The sequence below is a fragment of the Chelonia mydas genome, chromosome 2 (assembly GCF_015237465.2).
Source record: "Chelonia mydas isolate rCheMyd1 chromosome 2, rCheMyd1.pri.v2, whole genome shotgun sequence".
Taxonomy (NCBI): domain Eukaryota; kingdom Metazoa; phylum Chordata; order Testudines; family Cheloniidae; genus Chelonia; species Chelonia mydas.
The window spans coordinates 115,875,182-115,900,189 of NC_057850.1; the positions used below are offsets into that span (position 1 = coordinate 115,875,182).

The 25,008-nt window shown below is 39.9% G+C and overlaps 1 protein-coding gene across 2 annotated transcripts in view; it reads left to right on the forward strand.

Annotated features, from left to right (window-relative positions):
* Positions 1-23,174, forward strand: part of ECI2 (enoyl-CoA delta isomerase 2) — a 64,961-nt gene extending 41,787 nt beyond the window's left edge. For both annotated transcript variants that reach the window (XM_037893213.2, XM_037893214.2), the window contains exons 3-10: positions 281-379; positions 8,980-9,165; positions 10,440-10,509; positions 13,737-13,839; positions 15,288-15,408; positions 18,698-18,787; positions 20,026-20,169; positions 21,153-23,174. In XM_037893213.2, coding sequence (XP_037749141.2) covers positions 281-379; positions 8,980-9,165; positions 10,440-10,509; positions 13,737-13,839; positions 15,288-15,408; positions 18,698-18,787; positions 20,026-20,169; positions 21,153-21,308 — 969 coding nt within the window. In that variant the 3' untranslated portion in view covers positions 21,309-23,174. The remainder of the gene's footprint in view (positions 1-280; positions 380-8,979; positions 9,166-10,439; positions 10,510-13,736; positions 13,840-15,287; positions 15,409-18,697; positions 18,788-20,025; positions 20,170-21,152) is intronic.
* Positions 23,175-25,008: the final 1,834 nt, after the last annotated feature.

Genomic DNA, 25,008 nt, shown 5'->3' on the forward strand with positions numbered 1-25,008 from the left:
CATGGTTTTTTAAAATTCATTAAAATGGTTGGAGTCTGTACAATATTGAGATCGGGTTCCTGAGAACTTACATGCTTATCTTGAATACTTAAAAGACTTAATATAGACATAGTGACTTTACAGTACTCTTTTCTTTGGAGCATACTTGTTTGCTTTCAGAGCTTCTGTGCCATGATCATGTAATGATTGATAGTGGTTGTGTTCTTTGCCCCCAGCCTACTGATTGAGAAATTTGAATTTACTTGAAAGCTTACATGAGTTTATTCCACCCTTTATACAGGCTACCGAGGGTCCCTGCAGTTCTCCGACGCCTGGCATGCTTGACTTTGTCAAGAAGGCAAAATGGGATGCATGGAGTTCACTTGGCAGTTTGTCTAAGGTGAATATAGCACTGCTTTCAATTCATCACTTCATTTACAAACCAGATATTTGATACTGATTAGTGAAGGGTTAGTGTGTAATCATATTGTGTGTTAGTTGAAAGTCTGTTTCAGACATCAGCATATTCTGCACTATGTCTTACAAAGTTCTAAAATATTTTGGTTTTATATTTTTGCTTTATAAACTTGGAGTAAAGTGTTACCAACAGTTGATGGAAATGTTAATCTACAAGAGTATTAGGTGTAATTACTTATTCAAGGAAGGTTTGTTTGTTTGCTTGCTTTTAAAAGTGTCATTCTAATTGGGTCACATTTTAGCATTTCTTTAAAAAATAAAAAATGAAATGGGCTTTATAGCACTTCTCATTGCCATACAGATTAATCCCAAGTGTGTATATGAGGGGGACAACAAGGGTGTCTACCTCCCTTTGTCTCTCTTATTTGTTGAATAGATATACAAATAGAGAGAGAGCATGCTTCTGGTGTTCTAGGAAGAGATAAAAAGCCTTAGTTCTATAGGATATTCTATCAGCTGATCCAGGACGGAAAATGACTTGTTCCAAACGCTAGTCTTACCCAGGCCTCCTGGCTAACGTATATGTTGATGAATTGGGTGTTGTCATAAGGGAGTTAAAGGTGAGGATCTGTAGACTAAAGTCTAATTTGGTTTTAGCTGATAAACAACACTACCCCTGCAAGAAATTTGTGCCTACTTTGTGGACTTTACAAGTGGAATTAAGCTAGTTTCTATCTCTTTCTTTAAAAGAGGAAGAAATCTTCCATCGTGAATGCTCATTTCATGGATGTTGGTAACTTGTCACGTGAAATAGGGGACTTATATCATTGGCTAAAAGACTGTGAAAAGTGACTCTAAAAAATAGCCTAGTTGTATCCCATTTTTATTCTGTCTCAATAGATTCCATGTTAAAAAGTATTCTTAGTTTATAAGTAAAAATACAGTGGTTCTAACTGTAAGCCTTGCAAACTAATGCAGGTAGATTACCAGAGCCCAAGGATGAGTTTGCAAAGCTGATAGAAGAACTATATATTTTTATTTTTAAACTAAGCACAGTTTTTTATATGGAATCTATTGAGAAAGAATAAAAATGTGTTTCCCACTATGGCATTTTAGAGTGAGTCACTTTTCAGAGTAAAGAGCCAAATACCTTCTCCCTAAGTCGTGTCAGTTGGCAAAATCTGACTTTCCTAAAACAACTTCTGCTAGTTCTAGAAGACAAACTACTGCATCAGAAATATTTTTTCTTCACTTAGCTTATCAATAATATAGCTAACCTTGCTTACCCAATCATTGTCAGAGGGGTAATGATTTCTTTCTTTCATATTGATTATGCTGTGGTAGCTCTTGTAAGAGCTATCTCTCATGTTCTGATTCTCAAATCATGAACTGTTGATCACTCTTCACTGATGCAGTACTTTTTAAAAGGACTTACAGTTAATAAACAATGTTTACAGACTGCAGTACTTCAGAATAGGATGAAATTGAATAGTGAAAAGTGCAAAGTCATGCATTTAGGGATTAATAACAAGAATTTTTGTTATAAATTGGGGACGCATCACTTGGAAGTAACAGAGGAGGAGAAGGCCCTCCGAGTATTGGTTGATCACAGGATGACTATGAGCCGCCAATGTGATATGGCTGTGAAAAAAGCTAATGCGGTCTTGGGATGCATCAAGCGAGGTATTTCCAGTAGAGATAAGGAGATGTTAGTACTGTTATACAAGGCACTGGTGAGACCCCATCTGGAATATTGTGTAGTTCTGGTTTAAGAAGGATGAATTCTAACTGGAACAGGTACAGAGAAGAGCTACTAGGATGATCCGAGGAATGGAAAACATGTCTTATGAAAGGAGATTCAAAGAGCTTGGCTTGTTTAGCCTAACCAAAAGAAGGCTGAGGGGAGATATGATTGCTCTCTATAAATATATCAGAGGGATAAATTCCAGGGAGGGAGAGGAATTATTTAAGCTAGTACCAATGTGGACACACGAACAAATGGATATAAACTGGCCATCAGGAAGTTTAGACTTGAAATTAGACGAAGCTTTCTAACCATCAGAAGAGTGAAGTTCTGGAACAGCCTTCTAAGGGGAGCAGTGGAGGCAAAAGACATATCTGGCTTCAAAACGAAGTTTTATAAGTTTATGGAGGGGATGGTATGATGGGATAGCCTAATTTTGGCAATTAATTGATCTTTGACTATTAGCGATAAATATGCCCATTGCCCTGTGATGGGATGCTAGATAGGGTGGGCTCTGAGTTACTACAGAGAATTCTTTCCTGGGTGTCTGGCTGGTGAGCCTTGCCCACATGCTCAGGGTTTAGCTGATTGCCATATTTGGGGTCAGGAAGGAATTTTCCTCCAGGGCAGATTGGCAGAGGCCCTGGGAGGTTTTTGCCTTCCTCTGTAGCATGGGGCACGGGTCACTTGCTGAAGGATTCTCTGCACCTTGAAGTCTTTAAACCACAATTTGAGGATTTTAGTAGCTCAGACATAGGTCAGAGATTTGTTACAGGAGTGGGTGGGTGAGATTATGTGGCCTAAGTTGTGCAGGAGGTCAGACTAGACGATTATAATGGTCCCTTCTGACCTTAAAGTCTATGATTCTATGATTCTAGAATAGTAACTCTGCACAGTGATGTTCACAGTGCGAGAAAGTAATGGCTCTTTGTGCATTGTGTGAGTGGGGTGGCTGCACCAGTACACTGAAGGCTGAGCTGCCTTGTACAAACTATAGTTAGGTCTTTGCACTATGCTGCCATAGGCCTGACTGCTTCTTCCTAGCCACATTACTGTATTTAGCAGACCTAGTTCTGGATTTTGAAACTGGCCAGCTCAATGGCAGAAATGCCAATCCTTCCTTATTTTCCATAATCTCCTGATTTATTCATTTATAAATTCAGGCCTCAAATCTATGACTTTTGTGTCACTTGCCACTGTTCGGGTCCAACAAATGCAGCAAATAGTGTCATGGCCATGGGGTTCGTTCTTCTCCCCCTGGCACATGCACAGACTGAACTGTGAAGGTCTGATAGAAAGGAAGCCTCAGCAATTTTGAATGGGGTTTGTGGCGCTGGTTGCACAGTCCATGCTACAAGATGTGTGTCATGCTACAAGACGTGTGTTGTGCTCTAACTGCCCCATGTAGACCCTGCTGGACTATATTAATGTGCTCTAGATCAGTGGTCTCAAAGTGGTGGTCCGCGGACCGATGCCATTGGGGAAAAAAAATTTGCCAGTCCCCCACATCAGATAACTTTTGAGAGCATGCCAGCTGGGCCCCCAGGGGGATTGGGAGAGGTCATGGCTATGCAAAGGGGGAACCCGATACACATGTGCAGGCCTCTTGGGTGCCCTCCTTATGAAAATTCTGGTTGCACCTCTAGTGAAAGGAGTGCCATGGGGGCAAGCAGGCATAATTTATTTTTTGCTAACACCCCATTTCCCCCAGAGTTCACCAGCTGCCATTGTTGATAAAAATGGCTGATGTGGGTGATAAAAATGAACCAAATATCCCAGAAAAACCCTGAGTGGAATGGTTTCTGAAGTTCAAAATAGGCTATGCAACCAAATTTAAAGTAATTAAGCTATTGAGAGAGAGTGAAAATTATGTGTACTGTGACCTATGTCACGTGGACATATCCATCATGCATGGCTGTCGTAACAATGTGAAAATTTGCATTGTGCAAAAAAGCATGTTGAGACAGCAAAAACACCAGCCAGCAGCATGCAGATAAAACAATTCTTCACCGCAGACATCAACGAGAGTGAGACCTGTGCTGAAATGTTAGTAACAGGTTTTGTTGCTGAGCATAACTTGTCAGTTGTGGTGAGCAATCATGTCTCAAAGCTGCTGAAAACTGCATTTCCTGATTCGGAAATCGCCAGGAAATATGTATGTATGCACACAAAGACGACAGCCATTATCAAAGAGACGGCAAATGACAGTGTGGACCATCGAGCAGAAAACATGCGCTGTTCATTGTTTAGTCTAGCCCAGGACAGCAGCAGTGGTGCAGGTGCCAGCAAGCTATTCCCAATCATCATTCAGCATTTTAATGACAGCAAAGGTAAAGTGATCACCTCGTTGCTATCAGTCTCAACCTGTACAGTGTGCCACTGGAGAGAATATTTTTCATCTTCTGAATTCAAATATGGATGCCAGGAAAGTCCCTCGGTCAAACCGCTTGGCTTTTGATGCGACAGTGCTTCTGTCATGATGGGCGTGCACAAGGGTGTTGCAGTGTTTATTCAAGAGAAACATCTGTCTCTTGTGGGCTGCCCACTTTACCTTGTGCACATCACAGCTGAGAGAAGTGCAAAATATCATGATTAAGGCTATGTTATAGTCACAGGTATTTTTAGTAAGCCATGGACAGGTCACAGGCAGTAAGCAAAAATTCATGGCCCGTGATCTGTCTATGACTTATACTATATACCCCTAACTAAAACTTGGGCCGGGGGTGCTCTGGGGGGAGCCCAGGATCCCCACTGGTGCTGGGGGGGGAGGTGGGCGGAGTCCCGCTGGTGATGGGGGGACAGGTGGGCAGTGCCTGCAGTGCACGGCTCAGGACCCTGCTGATGCTGGTGGGAGTGGGTGATGGCGCGCAGTTCGGGATCTCCGCTGGTGCTGGGGGGAGGGTGGGTGGTGGCGCGTGGCTTGGGACCCCTGCTGGTGCTGCGGGGAGGGAAGGGTTGGTAGGGCTCGTAGACTCTCTACCTGGCTCCGCGTAGCTCCCTGGAAGCGGCTGGCATGTCCCTGCAGCTCCTAGAAGGAGGGAAGGCCAGGGAGGCTCCGCGCGCTGCCCCTGCCACGAACACTGGCTCTGCAACTCCCATTGACTGGGAACCGCAGCCAATGGGAGCTTCGGGGGCAGTGCTTGCAGGCAGGGGCAGCGTGCAGAACCCCCTGGCTCCTCTGCCTAGGAGCTGCAGACACATGCCAGCCACTTCCGGGGAGCCCGCCCCTGAGGTAAGTGCCGCCCTGCACGCCAACCTGCTGCCCCGGAGCCAGCTGCTGCAAATGTCACAGAAAGTCATGGAATCAGTGACCTCCATAACTGACACGCAGCCTTACTCCTGATGAGCTCCTAATTGACATCTTCTGTTATTTCAACAACAGCACCAAATGTCCTCTGGAGTTAATCATGTGTCAAGCTGTGCAGTGCGTAAGTCTGTAAGATATTGAAGCATGTAGGCATGCACTGGCTGTTGCTTGGCCTATATCTGACCCAGCTCATCCAGCAGTAGAACCATTGACCATCCTTCTTCTGGATTGAAGCAGCAACATGGGAAGGAGTTCATTCATGCAGTACCAAGCCCAAATCTGCAGCTATCAGTCTGCACAGTTCTCCTTTGCAGCAACATAAAACCACCACAGATGCTGATCAGATTCATGCTAAGGTGACAAGTCAGGAAGACTAGGCCATAAGTGACAACCTAATGCAAATCAAGATGGACCACGCAGAGCACAAATCAGCAACAACCAAAACTGAGCCAGGTGTAGCAGCAGCCACCAACCAGTTATCAATAGCAAAACTGGACATCACAGCAGCAGCACTACTGTAGTTAAGGTTGCATCACAATTTCTGTTTAAAGGTCAACCTGTCTAAGGCCTTTAAAATTGACATGCATATTTGGATTTCTTTGAAATTTGGTGTTTATCAGGAGAGTGCCTGGATAGGGTTAGTGACTCAATTTTGGGGTCATTTCAGCTAGCGGTTCTAGAGAGAGAAGCCCCCTCTCCCCAGAAATAGCCATTTTTCAAAAAGTTTCTAGGTGGGCTTTTTTGTGCAGTGCTAGAGATCAAACTGCTGATGTGATATGGGTCAAAATATGTCTTAATCTGTCAAGTTTTACCCAAGGTAGTGCATGGCACCACTAAATCTTTGAGGTGCTCAAATTGAATGGTGTTTAAGAAAATGTACATTTTTTTATAGTTGGCATTTTCCAATACAGAAAAATGGCAAGAGTTTCTTTTTCCCACCATTTTATATGCTTTAAAGCTCAACTCCTTTAAGTGTTCTAAAATCTGAACAGTTACTTGAATTGCATTGAAATTTGATTTGCCTCAGGGAGCGTTAGTGGTCCAACCACAGGGTCATTTGACTAAAAGGTTCCCAAGTTACAGCCCCTCACCCCAAAAACCCAGTTTCCTTCTGCTGCCTTGTACTGTTAAACTGAGCCCTGCTCTACACTACAGTTAGTTGACACAAGGCAGTTTATGTTGACCTGACTCTGTAAGTGTCTACACTAATATTTAGCTCCTGCCAACGTAACTCACTCACTACACCAACTTAATAATTACCTCCACGAGAGATGCAGTCAGTGTCAATGTAGTTTGGTCGGCACAGTGTCAGTGTAGATGCTGAGTTGCTTACATTGACTGTCGCTGGCTTTCAAAAGCCATCCCACAATGCCCCATACTGACATGCTTCAATATTGGGTGAAGTACTCCTGGTGAGAATGCATGCCACTGACGTGAGCAAAGCGTAGACACGCACAAGTTATGTAATTACTGCATGGCTGTATGCCAGCATAAGTTAGGTCGACTTAATTTTGTAGTGTCAGTGTGCCCTGAGCGATACTAATGACTAGATGAATCGCAGACCTCGTCAAGATTGATGGCTTTGAACATCCTTCATTTAACATAACTATGGATAGGTAGGCGTGTGTGATTAACTTAAGACAAAAGGATTTTGACTGAGTGGCAGGAGGCTGCTATAATTTGTGCCTCCTGGGTGGCAATTTTATTTTGGGGGAATGTAATCAAAGTCTTGTGGGGCTGGGAGGGTGGGGACGACGACTGGAATTAAATGTGTGAATGTTTCCTGGGAGGAGATGGACATTAGGAGGTGGAGGAGTGGTGGAATAAGGGGAGGGGGGCTTGGGGTGCAGCATGGGGAGGGGGATAAATGGGGATGGTTGCTAGGGGAAGGGAGAGGCCTTAGGGAAAATGGAGGAGGACTACCTTTTTCCCCCCTTGTCTATCTTTTAATAGTGTTAGATGGAATCTTGAGGGTGAGAGTGAATGGGTTGCAAGAGGAGGTGAAGAGCTTGAATGCTGCAGCACCTCTGGGGTTGGCAAAGTAAAAGTATGTGTGTTAATGGGGAGAACTGGGGCATTGCTGAAAGAGGGAAAAGTTAAGGTTGTGTGTAAACAAAAACCAAAAAACTTGAACCTTTGGTATGGGGGCATAAAGATGAGGTAAACCAGTGTATGCAAAATTAGAACTGAACTGAAATCACTTTGGAACTCAGCATTGGTTTAAATTTCCCTCCCCTCAATTTTTCCTGTGTCTCCACACTTACTGGTTTCTGCCAGAAACATAGAGGGTCTGTCATGAGATTCCAGTACAATTTTTAGACCAAGAAGCCTTTGGATAAGCATCCAGAAGTTTTAAAGTACTTCTGTGAATTGAAACTTTTGAGCTCCACCTATCATTAGGAAGAAGTTTCCCAAATCACTTGGAAGTGGGAGGAGAAAAGGGGAGAGAGAAGGTGAGGGTTTTTCTGGTGTTGGTTTTTCTGGTTTTTTGGGGAGCTAGCTGACCAGTCTTATGCTCTGATCATTGTTACTGGCAAATCTTTCTGTTTGGAAGGTTACCACTTGTAATTAAATGTTTATTCCCATGTCACCTCTTAGCGTGAGAGAAGAGCAAGTCTGGGTCATTCTTGCACCCTAGAATGAATAAAGACTCTTATCACTCCATAAAAGAATTCAGATTACAAAGTGTAAAGATTTGAGATATCAGTATTTTACATATGGAAGTTTAAAAAAAAAAATCTGTTGAGCAATCTTATCAAAATAAAAGACTGATGCATACAGAAAAGCAGTTCTCTGATGAAACTATAAGAGCCTCAAAATGTGTGTGTGGGTGTTTGTAGATGGTTGTTTTAAAATGGGCTCTCTGCACCCTGTAGAATAGGCTGAACAACTCGTATTACTAGAGAATAATCCATTCTTGAAGTTCAAGTGACACACACAAAGAATTTACAGTATTCTTAATCTTTACACTGTTAACAGATTATTTTTTTTGAGAACTTCGTATTTTATTTTGAGCTGAACATTTAGTTTTCTTTCATGTCTGTAGCTTACTGTTTAAAATGTGTCTTACCCTCCTTTTCTGGCATTTTATTTTCCATCAGTACTTACATTCTGAAATAAAATTTTTGTTTTGCTGAAGGAATGTCCCAATGTGTGTCTCAGTATAGAATACCTTGAGAGCTCTCTTGTCCCAAATCTGGAAAACCAAGTGATGATCCTTGCCTTTAGTATATTCTACCATAAGGATTTTCAAGACAGATATTTTCCCCCTGAAACTGGCAATACTCAACACCATCAAAACCTTTGCCATTGCTCTCACCAGACACAAAACGTATGAAGTGTTCATTCAGTAAACATCCTTATTTGCATCTTGGTCACCTTGATGAACATAACTTCTATTTAAACGGATTTTTCTAGTTTGATTTACACTGAGAAGAAATTCCTATTTTCAGTTCATCATTGCACTAAGCAGAGGAGACTGAGCTGGACTCCAGCATTTTTTAATAATATTTTTGGGTTTTCCTCCCCACAGGACAATGCCAGACAGAAATATGTTGACCTTGTGTCAGGTTTGGTCTCTTCTGAGTCTTCTAGTCAGGTGAAAGATACCACTCCGGACAGCAAACATGGATACGAAACCCTACAGGTTACCACCACAGACAACATCACTAAGATAATGCTAAACCGCCCTGAGAAGAAAAATGCTATCACCACACAGGTAAAGACATTGACATTAGGGGTTAAATATGATCTTACATCAGGTTAAAAACCTGGTTTCGCTGACATGTGGTGGTGAAGTTTTATAACAACTTTTTGGAGCGTCTTTCAAATATTGTGGGCCCAATCCTATGAGATGCTGACTTCCTTTACTCCCATTGAAGCCAATGGGAATCAAAACCTTCAGCACTGAGCAGATGAGACCCACGGTTTGGTATAGTGATGCACGTGGACACATGGTGAACAGCTACATTTTTGTGAAGTAACTTGGAAGAATATACTGTGCTAATGCCCAATCATAGCCTCAAGCAGCAGCTGCTCTTCCTCTTGGTATTTGTCTCTTCAGCATAATTCCGTAGTGGTGTGTTTTCAAAAGCAGAAAGCTGCCTTTTATTTTCCCTCCAGTTCTGGTGTGTCCTCCATTTCCCTGCTATTTCAAACAATTTATGTAATTCTTCTGCTTCTATTCAGTTTTTCCATTTCAATCTTTTCTTTAGCTTTGAGTTGATGTACAGAAACTAACCACCTTGATAGCGATGTACAGCTTTTTAAAGTTCTGATTTTTTCAAAAGCTCTTAGTGTTCACCTAAATCCTACCCTAACTTGAGACTGTGAACTGCAGAAAGGCTCTACTGTGGTTATTTAAAAGACTGTGAAATGCTTTCAAATCTACTAATGAAAAACACTATAAAAGAATTAGGTATCGTTATTATTAATTTAAACATATGTACAAGACCTCTCCATAGCCCTGTCTAAACCAAGGAATATGTAAAATTCCCTAAACTGTTTTTTTTGCAAAGTTGTATGTGTGTCTAGATAGCTGATCTGCTTCTGCAACTAATTCCAGCAGCCTAGAATGTTCAGGGGAATCCTGATGTAGGAACTGCAAAGCTGGCAGCCAGATTAGGGACTGGAATCTGATCCTTTATGTTTACTATATTTTTAACTCTTTTTAAATTCACATATGTATAATGTCATTTGTCAGGTTTTAAAATAAGTTTTATCCAATCCATGTGGACTTTTTAAGGGGCCTCATTCTGGTCTTCAAACTTGCATCTGAAATGTTACGCACACTCCTCTGTGGATATAAATATCAGACTGCAATATTTAACTATTGCAGGCATACATGACCTGTGGGCATACATTGCAGGCACAATTTTAGAGGCAGTCCTTGGAAAATTTGGCCCTTCCAAGTTCTTGATTTTCAGTATGGGTTTTCTTTTGTGGCATCACAGCTTTTTTCTGATGTGCTTTTTTCATCCTTCTTTTACATAGATGTACAGAGAAATTATTCAAGCACTTGAAGAAGCTGCCAAGGATGATTCAGTCATAACTGTAATAACAGGTATCACGTTGCACGGGCTTCTCAACCAAATTTATTTCTCTTTTTTTGAAGAGATGAATTTTACCTTATGCCTAAATATAATGTTGACAGATCAGTGGTGCGCTGCCCCCAGCAGCGGCACAGAAGTACGGGTGGCAATGGGCTGCTAGGAAGTCTGCTGTGAGAAGTGATATTTGTATATTTTAGTAAAAGAGCAAAAGGCTGAAGTTTCTTCACGCCTCTCCTGAGAACCTTTTGCGCCCCCCGGTTTGCGCACCACTGATTTAGGTAACCATTAGCAGACTAAGGCAGAACTGTGTGTAAACAAGGAAACTAAAATAAGAACACTTCCTTCCTCTTTTTTTCCTAGGACTGTTGATTTAATGGCCGTTAACACATGCGATTAACTCAAAAAAATTAATCGTGATTTAAAAAATTAATTGCAATTAATCACAGTTGTAATCACACTGTTAAACAATAGAATACTAATTGAAATTTATTAAATATTTGTGGATGTTTTTCTGCATTTTCAAATATATTGATTTCAATTACAACACAGTATACAAAGTAGACAGTGCTCACTTTATATTGTTATTTTAGTACAAATATTTGCCCTGTAAAAATGGCAAACAAAAGAAATAGTATTTTTCAGTTCACTTCATACAAGTACTGTAGTGCAATCTCTTTATAGTGAAAGTGAAACTTAAAAATGTATAGTTTTTGTTACATAACTGCACTCAAAAACAAAACAGCATAAAACTTTAGAGCCTACAAGTCCACTCAGTCCTACTTCTTGTTCAGCCAGTTGCTATGGGAGATAATGCTGCCCGTTCCTATTTACAACGTCTCCTGAAAATGAGAACAGGCATTTGCATGGCACTTTTGTAGCTGGCATTGCAAGGTATTTACGTGCCAGATTTGTAAACATTCGTATGCCCCCTTCATGCTTTGGCCACCATTCCAGAGGACATGCTTCCACGCTCATGACGCTCGTTTAAAAAAAAAAAAAAGCATTAATTAAATTTGTAGCTCAACTCCTTGGGGGAGAATTGCATGTCTCCTATGCTGTTTTACCCACATTCGGCCATATATTTCATGTTATAGCAGTCTTGGATGATTACCCAGCACATGTTCGTTTTAAGAACACTTTCACTGCGGATTTCACAAAACGCAAAGAAGGTACCAGTGTGAGATGTCTAAGGATAGGTACATCACTCAACCCAAGGTTTAAGAATCTGAAATGCCTTCCAAAATCTGAGAGGGACGAGGTATAGAGCATACTTTCAGAAGTCCTAAAAGAGCAACACTCCTATGTGGAAACTACAGAAACCGAACCACCAAAAAAGAAAATCTACCTTCTGTTGTTGGCATCTGACTCAGATGATGAAAACGAACATGCATCAGTCCGCACTGCTTTGGATGGTTATTGAGCAAAACCCGTTATCAGCATGGATGTATGTCCTCTGGAATGGTGGTTGAAGCATGAAGGGACATATGAATCTTTAGTGCATCTGGCACGTAAATATCTTGCGACGCCAGCTACAACAGTGCCATGCGAACGCCCGTTCTCACTTTCAGGTGGTATTGTAAGCAAGAAGCAGGCAGCATTATCTCCTGCAAATTTATTTGTCTGAGCGATTAGCTGAATAAGAAGTAGGACTGAGTGGACTTGTAGGCTCAAAGTTTTACATTGTTTTATTTTTGAATGCCGTTATTTTTTGTACATAATTCTACATTTGTAAGTAACTTTCATGATAAAGAGATTGCACTACAGTACTTGTATTATGTGAATTGAAAAATACTATTACTTTTGTTTTTTACAGTGCAAATATAAAGTGAGCACTGTATACTTTGTATTCTGTGTTGTAACTGAAATCAATATATTTGAAAATGTAGAAAATATCCAAAACTATTTCAATAAATGGTATTCTATTATTAACAGCGTGATTAATCGTGCAGTTAATTTTTTCCCGAAGTGTCACAGCAGAATCTTTTCAAAATAATGTTATAAGTTCTTTAGCAGATTTGCACTTCCTTCTGCCTCTAAATATCCTTCTGAGATGCTAAGTTGTGAAAGTTACTGGAAAATATAAAATTTGAGATATTTGTACAACTTGCATACCTCATCTCCAGTATGGGGGTGTTGTTCTTGGGTTTTTGTTTTGTTGGTTTTTTTAAATTCTCTGCTGTAGTCACAGTTTGGTTATATATAATATGTATCAACATAGTAGAAATAACTGTTCTTGATAAGCTAATAGAAAAACTACACTTGCATGTTTTCTTGTGACCAATCAAAAAATCTTAACTTCTTTTATATGGTCTGTGAGCCCTGAATGCATGTCATGTCCATCATTAAAATTTGCTTTTTCAACACATATTCAAGATACTGGGTTTTGTACCAATACTAGTAACTTTGCTCAACTACCCTTAAAGCAGTAAGAAAGGTAGTTTTGTTGGCATTTGTAGGCCACCCATCACTGTGGTATCTCGGGGGTGGTCTCAGAGAACCATAAAAACTGGCAAGGGCCCAATCCTGGAAATACTTATGCATATACCTTTATGCCACTGATTATTAAAAAGGACTAATTGGGCACAGAGTTCTGAATGTGTTTAAGTGTTTACAGGATTGGAGCCTTCAGCCATCATGATAGAATATAATATATGTTCGAGAAACAGGAAAGAATCATCCAGTCAATGTGTTTTAATTTTTAACCACACCCTTTTTGTTTGAAAATTGTGGCCCCAGTAACCTTATATTGTAAGATGCTAGTCTTTGTAGTCTTCACTGTAGATTACTATCTTTTTTTTTTTTTAAAGGGACACAACATGAACTTTAGGGGTTTAGTTAAGATTCCCCTGTCAGTTTTGAGGGGAGAGGAAAAATCTATAATTGTATTTTCCTATTTGTTTTTAAATGTGTTTTCTCTCCTTTGTTGCTGTGTGAAAGACCCATACAGACAGGGGAAACTGACTATTCACAAAGTGTGATCAGATGCAAAAAGTAAACTGAATTTTTTTACCCCTAACTTTCATTTTCACTGCTTTTAGGTATTGTAACAAAAAATATCAGAACTAATATTGTTAGGTTGAAGATATCCTTTAACAAGGAATGGTTTATGCTTTGAAGCAACTTCTTAATTACTTACCCTAAATATCTAAAGTTAAGCTTTCTCTTCTAAACATGAGAAGAAAGCTTGAGTTTCTTTATTTTGCCTATTCAGAAGTTTTTGTCTTTATATTGTCTGCAGGAAATGGGGATTATTACTGTAGTGGAAATGACCTGAATAACTTTACCAATATCCCACCCGGTGGAATAGAGAAGATGGCAAAAGATGCTGCAGTATTACTCGAGTAGGATTTTTTTTATATTGTATGTGCATACACTACTGTAAAGGGTAGGATATTATTTACTTGACTTAACTCAGGCTTACAGGCTCCAGCCAAGAGTAGGGCTCTATAGTACATACACATAGTAAGAGAGATCTCAGTCTCAGAGAGTTTACAGTGTACATAGACAAGAGTGGGAGAAAGGGAGTATTAACCACATTTTACAGATGAGGAAATGAGGCAGGTCTACATTAGAAACCTTTGCCAGTATAGTAATGTCAGTGAGGGATGACTCTGGGATTTTTTATTTTTTTTTAAATGACATTTCTGTACTGGCAAAAGCTCTAGTATAGATGCAGTTTTACAGTATAGCATATTTTGTTGAGGAAACCAGTAGAAGCTATACCAGCAAGAGCACTCTTGCTGGTATATGCTACATCTCCGTGAGGAGGCTTTGCTCATGTAGCTATACCAGCAAACTTTTTCTAGTGTAGACTAGGCCTCGAACTGAACACATCTCTTGAGTCCCAATCTCATGCCTTCACTAGAAGACCATACTTTCTCCCTATATGCTGAACAATGAAAAATTATAGTTTACAGTCTTACGGTAGATTGGGAGATAATACAGTGCAGTAAGATGCAGGACAAATATAGGGCAGGTATGTGGGATGAGACTGTGGCTGGCATATATATTTGAACAGGCAGAAACTGATCTTTTTGCTTTAAAAAAAAAAAAAAAGATTAGGAGATCTTTTACCTTCACCATTGCTTCTTTGTGCTTATAAATTTGAGAAGGAAACTTTGGGAAATACTCTTACTTTGGATTCCTGACTAAAGCATCAGATGCTACAGTAATGCACACAAGAAAACCCTAAGTTAGGTAGATAAGTACCTGCTGCTTTCTATCCAATATTTAACGATAAACTGCAAGTGAAGGGCTGCAGGACTGTCTTCACTTAGGCAAGTGACCTGTGGTCCTCAATTTCCCCCCCAGGAGACGACAACAAGACTCAGATCTATTTTGAAAACTTTTTACCTCAGTATGTGATAAATGGCCCCATTAATCATGCTAAGTAGGGGATTCAGCACAATACCTAAAATTTCACCTGTTTGGTTTTTTCTTTCAAGTTCTGTTGAGCCTTCTCCCTTTTACTCTTGTGGTGCCCTTGTATTCATTATGCTGCTGACATCCCAAAATGAACATGTGTTGTACCCTTCAGGATATAAAATAATTGTGTAGAATACAATAGAACATCCTTGTGTAACACTGTATCGACAAGCGGTACTGAGGCTCCATGGTAGTTATGACATCGTTAGCCTGGAGCATGCTGGAGCATCATGGCAGAATAGAAACTAAACAGCATTACACAAGCATAGACTATGTAACTAGTCTCAAGTTTTGCAAAAGACTGGTCTTCCTCGTCAAAAGTTAATGTGTCATCCTGACAAATTCTGCTCCTTCCCCTCTCCAGGAACTTTGTCAACCATTTTATTGATTTCCCTAAGCCATTGATTGCAGTGGTGAATGGTCCAGCTGTTGGAATCTCTGTAACTCTTCTTGGGCTCTTTGACATTGTGTATGCTACTGACAGAGTAAGTAAACTGCATGGCTGATATCAGTCCATTATTTGTAAATCCCTGTCTACAAATTTGTGGGAATGAAATTTCCCAGGGTAAGCTGCACCTGTGTAAGCACTGCTTTGCATCAATGCAGCCCATTTACAGTAGGGGTTTGCACTAGTGTAACTAAACTGATGTTCTTACACCCATGATATTTCTCTCATGTAGATATGGCCTGTAATTTGAACACAGCCACCAAGAGTAATGAGACTTGATATGACTTCTAGTGAAGAAAAGTCACTACATGTTGGCACAGTAAAGGGTAGATGATGTGAAATTATGCTTTTAATGAGTTTGTTAACAATTAGGCCATTTTTACCAACTATAACCAATTCCATTAGCGAATCGGAATACAATAAACTAATTTTACCCAATGTATAATTAAAAACCTCATGACAGCTTTTCTTTAGTCACATCAGAGATGGCTGAGATTACCAAATTTACTGTACAAAGAGCCATGCTAAAGCTTGACATAAAATCCAAATACATATGCAATATAGATTGTTACTGTACAAAATAGGACGCATCTGTCATTCATTTGTTGTAAATTATTCTTTACTGCTTCTACACAATTAATTTTCTCTCTGGTCTTGAGGCCCATTTTCTCATTCCTCAAACAAGAGATATTATTTCTGTGCTATGCCCTTAAACACCTAATGTGAAACGCAGAATTCTATGGTTTTGTTTTGTTTGTTTGGGTTACTATTCTCTGTGCCGAGGAAACTGTGGTAACAAACCCTGAATTGCCAGATTCCTTTGCTGAACTTTCCCAACAAAAATCTGGTAAACATTAAATAGAACAAATGATGTATTGTTACCATCTCATATTGGATATTGTACAAAAACTAAGAGTCCTACGGTGGTGCTAGAAGCTGTGTGCAGCTTGGTATGAGTAGAAGATAAATTTTAAACTGAGTGTGATACCCCATACCAATAAAATGAGAGATGTTCACTCAAATTTACATGGTTGGCATATTTATTGCCATTATCTAATGGTACAGAAGGTCCATACTCAGATAGAAAAGTTTTGGAAGAGAAATGAATCCACATCGTATTTGAGGCAAACCTAGGATATAAAAACTCTAGGGTTGGGGTTTTTTTAAGACAACCTATTACCTCCTGAGCTAAAAAAGTAATCCTTAATGGGTACCCATCTCAGATTGTTGCTTCAGCATTTATATCAATCAAACTTTTTTCTGCCAATCTGTTGGATAGTAGTTCATCATTCTAAGACTAGATATAGTACATGCACAAATTAGTATACAGTACGTTTCATTTAAAAAAAAAAAGACCTTATTTAATTGTCTCACTGTATAACTGTTTGTAATAGAGTAGAGGTGCCCAGCCTTTATTAGGGTGTGGGCAGTATTGGAAACTTGGCAGGAACTTGAGATTCATACTCAATTTGCATGCACATTTATGTTTTTAAAATAGAAGATACTCAGTGAAATCCAGCAGTTCAATTTTTTTTTTACCGTTAATGAGTTTTAACTTGGAGCTAGTTTAGGGTTCCATGTGACATCACATTGTTCACCTTTGCCATAACTTCTTTATTAAAATGTTCAAGGTTTCAGCTCTGAAGCAAGTGTGTAACAGAATTTAAGTGGGGAGAAAAAAGTCTTACAATATTTAAAAAAAAAAAAAAAAGCGTGCTATGATCCTTTACAGACAATTTATCTGCATTGCTGTAAATTAAAAACTGACCTGTTCAGAAGTGATATTTTTGCATGTATTTATGCTACTTACCTATTTAACTTCTGGGGGAAATGTATGTAAATATTCCATATGAAAAAGTGCTGCACATACGTACTAGTTAGGTTCCCCCCACACCCCCCAAAAAGGGTTTCAGTAGTCAAATTTAGGGTCCAGTCCTGCAAGTACTCTGTGTATGGAATTTACTGCCAGAATCGGGCCCTTTGTAACTCTTGGATCCTGCCTTGGGTCTCCTCTCGATGAACTTGTTGATACCATTATTTATTCCTTTTTAGGCTGTGTCCCCACTGTGATTGGAACTCTGCTAGATGCTATTGTGTTTAAGTATGGTTGTTGCTGTTTAGCTACCCTGAGAGTGGTTTTGGCCAACAGTGCTATAAACCCTTCTAAATAGGCAATTTACTCATGTTGGGGGATTGATAAAACCCGGTCAGGGGATTGTGTTCTATAACGCAGCTGGGTCTTACATGTGTAGAGAGAACCAAGCTGTATATTAACAATGTGTAATGGGGTTCACTACTCACCACTATCACTCCTCTTTGAGGCTTATCTGGGGATTAGTTCACCACTGATTGGACCTCCTTTCCTTCAGTCACTCAGTCCGTTGTCTCAGGCTCACCCTGCAGGACTCTGGGTAGTTGTCTTCTTTGTAACTCAGTCATCTGGTCAGCTCACTTTAGTTCTCCCCTTCCAGAGGTCGATCGGTCGGTCTGTCTCTGAACAAGCTGTGTCTCTGCTGTTCCAGGCAATCCCCTGTTCTATGTCCAAGACTGTGCCGCTTTCCCAGTGGCTGATGGGGAACCTGGGCCTGCCCTCTACTTCAGGCAGGGGTGCTGGCACAATGTTGTATAGTGGGGGTGCTGAGAGCCATTGCACCAAACTGTAAACCCTGTATGTAATGGAAACCATTTCAAGCCAAGGGGTGTGGTAGCACCCCTAGTTCCAGCACCTATGACTCCAGATGCCAGCCCAGGGATCCTATGCTCTGCAACTATGATTTACTTACTCCCAGCCCTGGTTACTATTTCCCTAGGCTCTGTTCTACTCCCTCCTTCAATCCTCTGGCACCTCTGGGTTTACCCCCCATCTAAGCTTCCTCTGTTCCCTATGACTACTTCCCCCTTTTGCTTCTTGCTGGACCCTGTAATCTGACAAACTGCCCTCCTGTCAGAAAGTGATTTCATGCTATTTCCCCTTGTCCCCCCTTCTGTTCTCAGCTTCTTAGCTTTATAAGAGCCCACACCTGTTCCTGCCCAGATGAGCTTCATTCTTAATTAAGCTTTATTGATCCATAGCTCCCCCCTTGGTGCAGCCTATGTGATTAGTTGGTCCATCTAACCTACCTTAACCCCTTCAGGATTGGTGTGGGTGAACACCCTATCACACCATGTTGCTAAATTGTGTTTTAAAGCCTGTGAAGATAATGGGTCAAATTAATCTCTGGTGCAACTTCATTGTAGTCAACTAGACGCTAGTATTTTTCTTCTATTTAAAATGACAAATTTAATGTTTGATTCCTCACTTTAAAGCTGGATTTACTCTTTAATAGGCCACATTTCACACCCCATTTAGTGAACTCGGCCAGAGTCCAGAAGGATGTTCTTCTTACATGTTTCCAAAGATAATGGGCTTATCCAAGGTAAGAGAACACAAGTCTGTACTTTAACTTAGTACTTTCTACGTACGTTTATTGAACTCCAATTTTCCTCAGTAGTGCCATCCAGCTACATGAGTGAGATGGGTGACTGTGGGAGAGTCATTTAAATGGAGCCCACTCCCATTATGCTTTGCACTCTGCTTAATTAAACTTTTTTTTTAAACATGAGGAAAGTAGTCAAATAGTATCACCAAGGGCACTGAAATAAAGAGAAAACTGAATATCAAAACTAAAAAAAAAAAAAATCCACTGCCAGAGGTATGTAACCCTTCTCTCTCTCCCCTTTCCCCCAAACCATGTGTGTCAGCTTTCCCTGAGGGCTTGCATCTTTCCTCCAGCAATGGCGGACGCAGTTGTAAAGTTGTCAGGAAGGATATTGCACCAAAAAGCACCTTTCAGCTAAGCACCTCTGACAGGCAGGGAGCAGGAGTTGTAGGTACTCCCACTGAACCTTTGGGAAAACTATATATTCAGTCTTTCCTCAGTTTTGTTAGGAAGCTTTTTCACAAATTCCAGGACCTTTCTCTACTACCTGTTAATGGCTGAGTTATTTGTTAGTCTCCTATCCACAAACTCATGCATTCGCTCTTCTGAGCCTGCAGTAGGAATAAAAAAAAATCCAATAAAAAGGCTTAAATGCACACAATCAAAATAGAGCAGATCTTATCTTCCTATTATAGTTGCGTAATTCCCATTAGCTGTTGTTTAGGTATGCCACTATGATAGTTCTGGCAGTTTTAAATAGCTATATCAGGTTGCCTTTATGTTAACAAAACTTCTCGATATAAACTGTGACAATTTTGTATAGTACATAGGGAAATAAGTGCTTTATAGTCACTGGGAAGACAAGGATGATCTTTTCAGCAATTTACAGAATGCCAGTCCCTGTTCTGGAGAATTTAGAATAACCGAGTAAGTAACAATTAGCTTTGACATTAGCAAATCTTGGGTGATCTTAGAGGGGACAGCCCATCCTGTGCCAGATTCTCTGACAGCTGTACTGCTGCTACCCCACAATGCTCTAGGATGCAACCCCTCAGTGAGTACCTGTGGCCAAACCCTTTTCAGAGAACAGAAATTAACAGGCAACATTTAAGTTTCCTTTTCTACTATGAAAAAGAGCACTGTAAACTGGAGGCTTATGTTTCTCTGTTTTTCTTGTTAGTTTCTTAATTCTTGTGTTTTATTAGATTGACAGTCTTTTGTTTTCTTTCATGTAGGCAAACGAGATGCTTCTTTTCAACAAGAAGTTGACTGCAGGGGAAGTGTGTGCCCAAGGACTTGTGACTGAGGTTTTTCCTGACAGGGCTTTTCAAAAGGAAGTTTGGATGAGACTTAAAGCTTATGCAAATCTCCCCAAAAACGTTAGTATTTAAAAATTGTGTCTATATGGCCTGTAACAAGAGAGAGTTCCCGCTCTCCTGTGAGCAGACACTATAGCAAGGTACTATACAGAGTCCAGACTTATCCTCTTGGGGTTTGGCTTTATTGGTAATTGAAAAAATAACAAACCTCAACCTAAGTTTCCTTCTCAAGCTTGGTTGTTCCTATGGTTTTCCCTCCAGGAATTAATGTCACAGTTGCCTCTCTCCCAGAGGCTATCCTGGTTGAAGTTGGCAAGATGCACTTGCTCATCACTTTCCATTCAAGTACCTTTAAGAAATGAGCTGTTAATCAACTTGAAAATTATGTGCATTTGCCTTGGATGCTAACTCTTGCAGGGTTGACAGAGATACTAGTTTCAACAGCTTTTTTTAATGTATTTAATAGATACAAGTTTGCTACAACTGCTATCATGCGGGATATTGATTTTACATACTTACCTAGGAGTGGTACCTTCAGCACCTTCAAAAGTGGATTACTACACAAACCAACAAACAACCTACGGGGAAAAAAATCCTGAATCTCTGCACACTCATTTCTCTCCCGAAAAGAACCTACATCCATAGTCCATCTCTTTTCTGACTGCTTGGAATGTGTAGAAAAACATAGTGAGCTGGTCTCATAATAGAGACACTCATACCAGCAGTTTATAAAAACTCCATTTATATTTGGAGCTGCAGGTAGTCTAACAAATTCCCAATTGACATTTGTCTGTCCACACACATTCTGGGCATTGACGGGATGGATGTATTGTTCCTCCTGAAATGGCACCCTACTAAGTAGTCTTAGCAGCAATTAAAGCAGCGGCCCCTATGTAAAATGCGAATTTAAATTAAAAATCTAACTGGAATACATGCTACTTTTCAGAATGCTGAACTGAGGAGATGTATAAAATAACATAATTTGTACTATGTATGCCTCACTAATTGTGAGCTTTTGTTTTGTTTTTGTTTTCTTCTCCCAGTCCTTGGCTCTGTCAAAGCAGCTAATACGAGGTGTGGAAAAGGAGAAGCTGCATGCAGTTAACTGTCAGGAGTGTGAACTCCTCACGGAAAGGTGGTTATCTGACGAATGCAGGAATGCTATTATGAGCTTCTTTGGGAAGAAATCAAAACTCTAATTTTTATTGTTGGTGAAGATCAAGCTCCTGAAGCTCATCTGTTTATCCTCACTGAAATAATTTTAATAAATGAATACACTTTTGGGGGGGGGTAAATTCTAGTTGTGCCTTTTTATTGATGTTGATTATTACTGTATTAATTATTGTATAGAAACAATTTCATAAACATTTTAGTAACTTGTAAGTTTTATCTTTCTGTGGCCTGACATTTTATATTCAGACATGAATTTGTGATGCCAAGCACATTGGATCCTTCGGCCTGGGTTGTTGGCTGGGAAAGCATTCATTGCTTTACATGCTGAAATGATGTCTTTGAATATAACTACAGCTGTTTGTCTTCCAGAAGGAGTCACGGATTCAATAGCACCAAATCTTGATAGTTCTTGGATAACTGAGTGATAGTCACATGATGCTAACATGTTTCTTTTTATCCATCTAATATAGGAAAGGAAATATTGTATAAGTATAAAATAAATATTAATATTTGTTCCTAACTCTTGCAGCTCATTATTACTTTGGTAAAGTGACATGAAGGGAAAAGGCCCTATTACTTTAAATAATTCCCTGAGGCTTTGTTGATGTTATCTTGTTTCTTGGCCTTCCAAGTGAATACTGCTCTTTAAAAAGTGTTCACCTGGCAGGCAGGCATACAGATCTTCTCGTTTTATATTTATTTCCAGTGTCAGAAATAACCTCTTGCCCAAGGCTGGAGCACTAAAAAGCTTGAAAGTGCAGAAGATTTTTTAAAATGCTGTAAAGACTCAAATCTAATATTTTCAAAAGAGAATAGAAAAAGTGGTTGCATATCTGCATATTATCAGAGCAGCACATCCTGCATTGCAAGCTGCTGCTCTGGCAGATCTCAGCATGTGACTACGGGCAATGTTTCCATGCCTATATGTGACCAATATGGCCACTGTTCAGTCCACACTTTAGAAGAAACCATTATATAATCAACCACATGCTTCATTCTGACTGTCCAGGCTAGGACAATCTCCCTAGCCATTTGCTTATCAGTAGCTGCTAGTAATGCTGTGTGAGAATTAACTTTGTCAACTGCAGGTCCAGAACAGCTCATTCAGCTTGAATGTGTTCAGGAAAGATATAATTATAAAAATGTCTGATGGCATTTTGAGGATGTCTTAATTCCTTCCACTCAAGACTTGTATCTTAAAAGGGCACATTTCAGAGAGGGTGAAATGCGCTTAATTTAGGCCCAAAATATAGTTGTTCTTTAAAGGGAATTACAAACCCTAACTACAGCAGAAAATGTTGTCATGGACTTAAGAAATGTGGCTGGGATTTTGTCCATTAACTTCTTTTAAGTCAATGGGGCCATATACAACAGCATTGAGCCGTCTCGTGAGATTCAAAGAAACTGCTGTGTAGTTTTAGCACATCAGATGAACAAAGTGCAAAAAGTAAATGGCAATAAGGTGGAAAGTCAATTGTTTTAATAATCAAAGGTTTCAGCAATATAGGTAGATTGAAAAAAAATTCTTGTTGTGTCTGTTCTAGAAAACACCAACAAGCCTTAAATTATATGATTGTGACATGCCAACAAAATGTAGGCTGACATACCTGCTCTAAATTCTTGTGCCTTTCCCCCTCTCTACTTGATAAAAGCACCGGAGACTGGCGCACTGGCCTTAACTTAATTTCCAGCCTCTTGTTAGTTTATCAGAACCGTAACACTATAAATACACTGAGCCAAATTCATCCCTGATGTATCTCCACTGAAGGCAGTGGAGTTACAACGGGGATGAATTAGTGGTACTGAAATATGTGGAAAGGAACAGGGAGAAGGGAGTGAACTAGAGAGGTCCTGCTAATTTATCATAAATTGCACTTAAAAAAAAAAAACACCACTGCAGACAAGAGAATTCAACAGACAAGAAAGCTGCCTTAATGCATAACTAAAATTAAAAGTACTTAAAAATAATAAACTTGATGTACTTAGGAAAATTTGCAGTGCTTTTCAAATAGACTCTTATGTCAAAATCTTTCCTCATGTATGAAGTCATAATGACTAATGGGTGTTATGTTAATAAGTTATTGTGATATAAAAGACTCAATTAAACAGAACTGAAGCAAAAGAAGAGTGCCCTTTCTCTTTTTGTCTTATTCTCCTTCCTCAGCTGAGCAAGCCAGAGCCAAATTCATCACCACCCTAGCAACAGTTTCTGTAGGGAAAGCAAAATTGATTGGTAGAGCCAGAGTGTGTTAGAGCTGCTAACCTTTTTGCAAATAAGTGTAACTGACAGCTAATTGCATATTATATCCACTGGAGAGCTCTGCTATTATAAAACCGGTCACTTGGAAGGGTCTTCAGATTCTCCAGCTGGAATAACAGGGAACCATCTGTAGCATTATATGCCCCAGAAAAGCTGTTGGCTGCAGGAGGCCTGGCTCATCACATTTCCACTGACTTGTTCAAGGATCCACAGGATTTTAAAAGATCTTGTGAAGACTGGTAGGTGAAACACTTGAACTGCTTTGGAGCACAGGGGTGTAATTGCAGCTGCCTACGTGTCACCACCCCAGTTCTTTTGTAATACGAAGAGGTCAGTTTTCTGATATGCTTTAGGCTCCCCCCGCCTTTTTGTAAATTTCACAGTTGCCTCTATACTAGAATGGCACAGTTGGGAAAAACTTTGTACATACGTGCCAGAAATCATGTTGGGTAAACTGGGCACAGACTGGCTAGTTCAAAGTCAAAACTAAGGCAAGGGGCTATATTTACAGTAAAAGTCAAAGGCAGCAGGAAGCTGTAACTGAACTACTGATGCAGCTTTTTGGAGGGTAGATAATTAAGTTCTTCTCAGCCTGATGTTTGTTGTTATAAAAATGACAAGCCAATCGTGTTTACAATATTCCCGTACCTGTAGCACCATGTGCTAATTGTTACCTAATAGATAGGCAAAGAGATGCATCAATCACATGAATTGGGAGCCTTTCCGCTTACTGGATTCTGAGCCTGGGGCTTTGCAGCCAGGTTTCTGGAAAACACCTTTTCTGATGATGAGGAAGCTGGTTGCAGCAGCTTCCAGACAGCATGTCTGGAGAGACCGTCATGGCATCTACACCTCTCAAATTAGAGGAATCAGGAAGTCTGCAGGAAAGGATGTAGAAATTTTCATGTACCATATGCTGAGTAATAACATGAAGGGACATCGTGTTTCTAAAACTAAAGTGACACTCTTTATTCAGAAAACTATTCAGAGATACTGCAGCTAGCATTCTAGCCCATGTGCATAGGAGTGTGTTCATGGTGCCTCAACCACACGTTTTCCTCCTGCAACCTGTGTTCTTCCCTCTAAGTTCCATACAAGTTGCTATTAGGGCTGTCAAACAATTTACAGAATTAATCGTGATTAATCGCGTGATTTAAAAAACTAATCCTGATTAATTGCACTGTTAAACAATAATGGAATACCATTTATTTAAATAGTTTTGAATGTTTTCTACATTTTCAGTTACAACACAGAATACAAAGTGTGTACAGTGCTCACTTTATATTTTGGATTACAAGTATTTGCACTGTAAAAAACAAAAGAAATTGTATTTTTCAGTTCACCTCATACAAGTACTGTAGTGCAATCTCTTTATCATGAAAGTTGAACTGACAAATGTAGAATTATGTACAAAAAAAACTGCATTCAAAAATAAAAGAATGTAAAATTTTAGAGCCTGCAAGTCC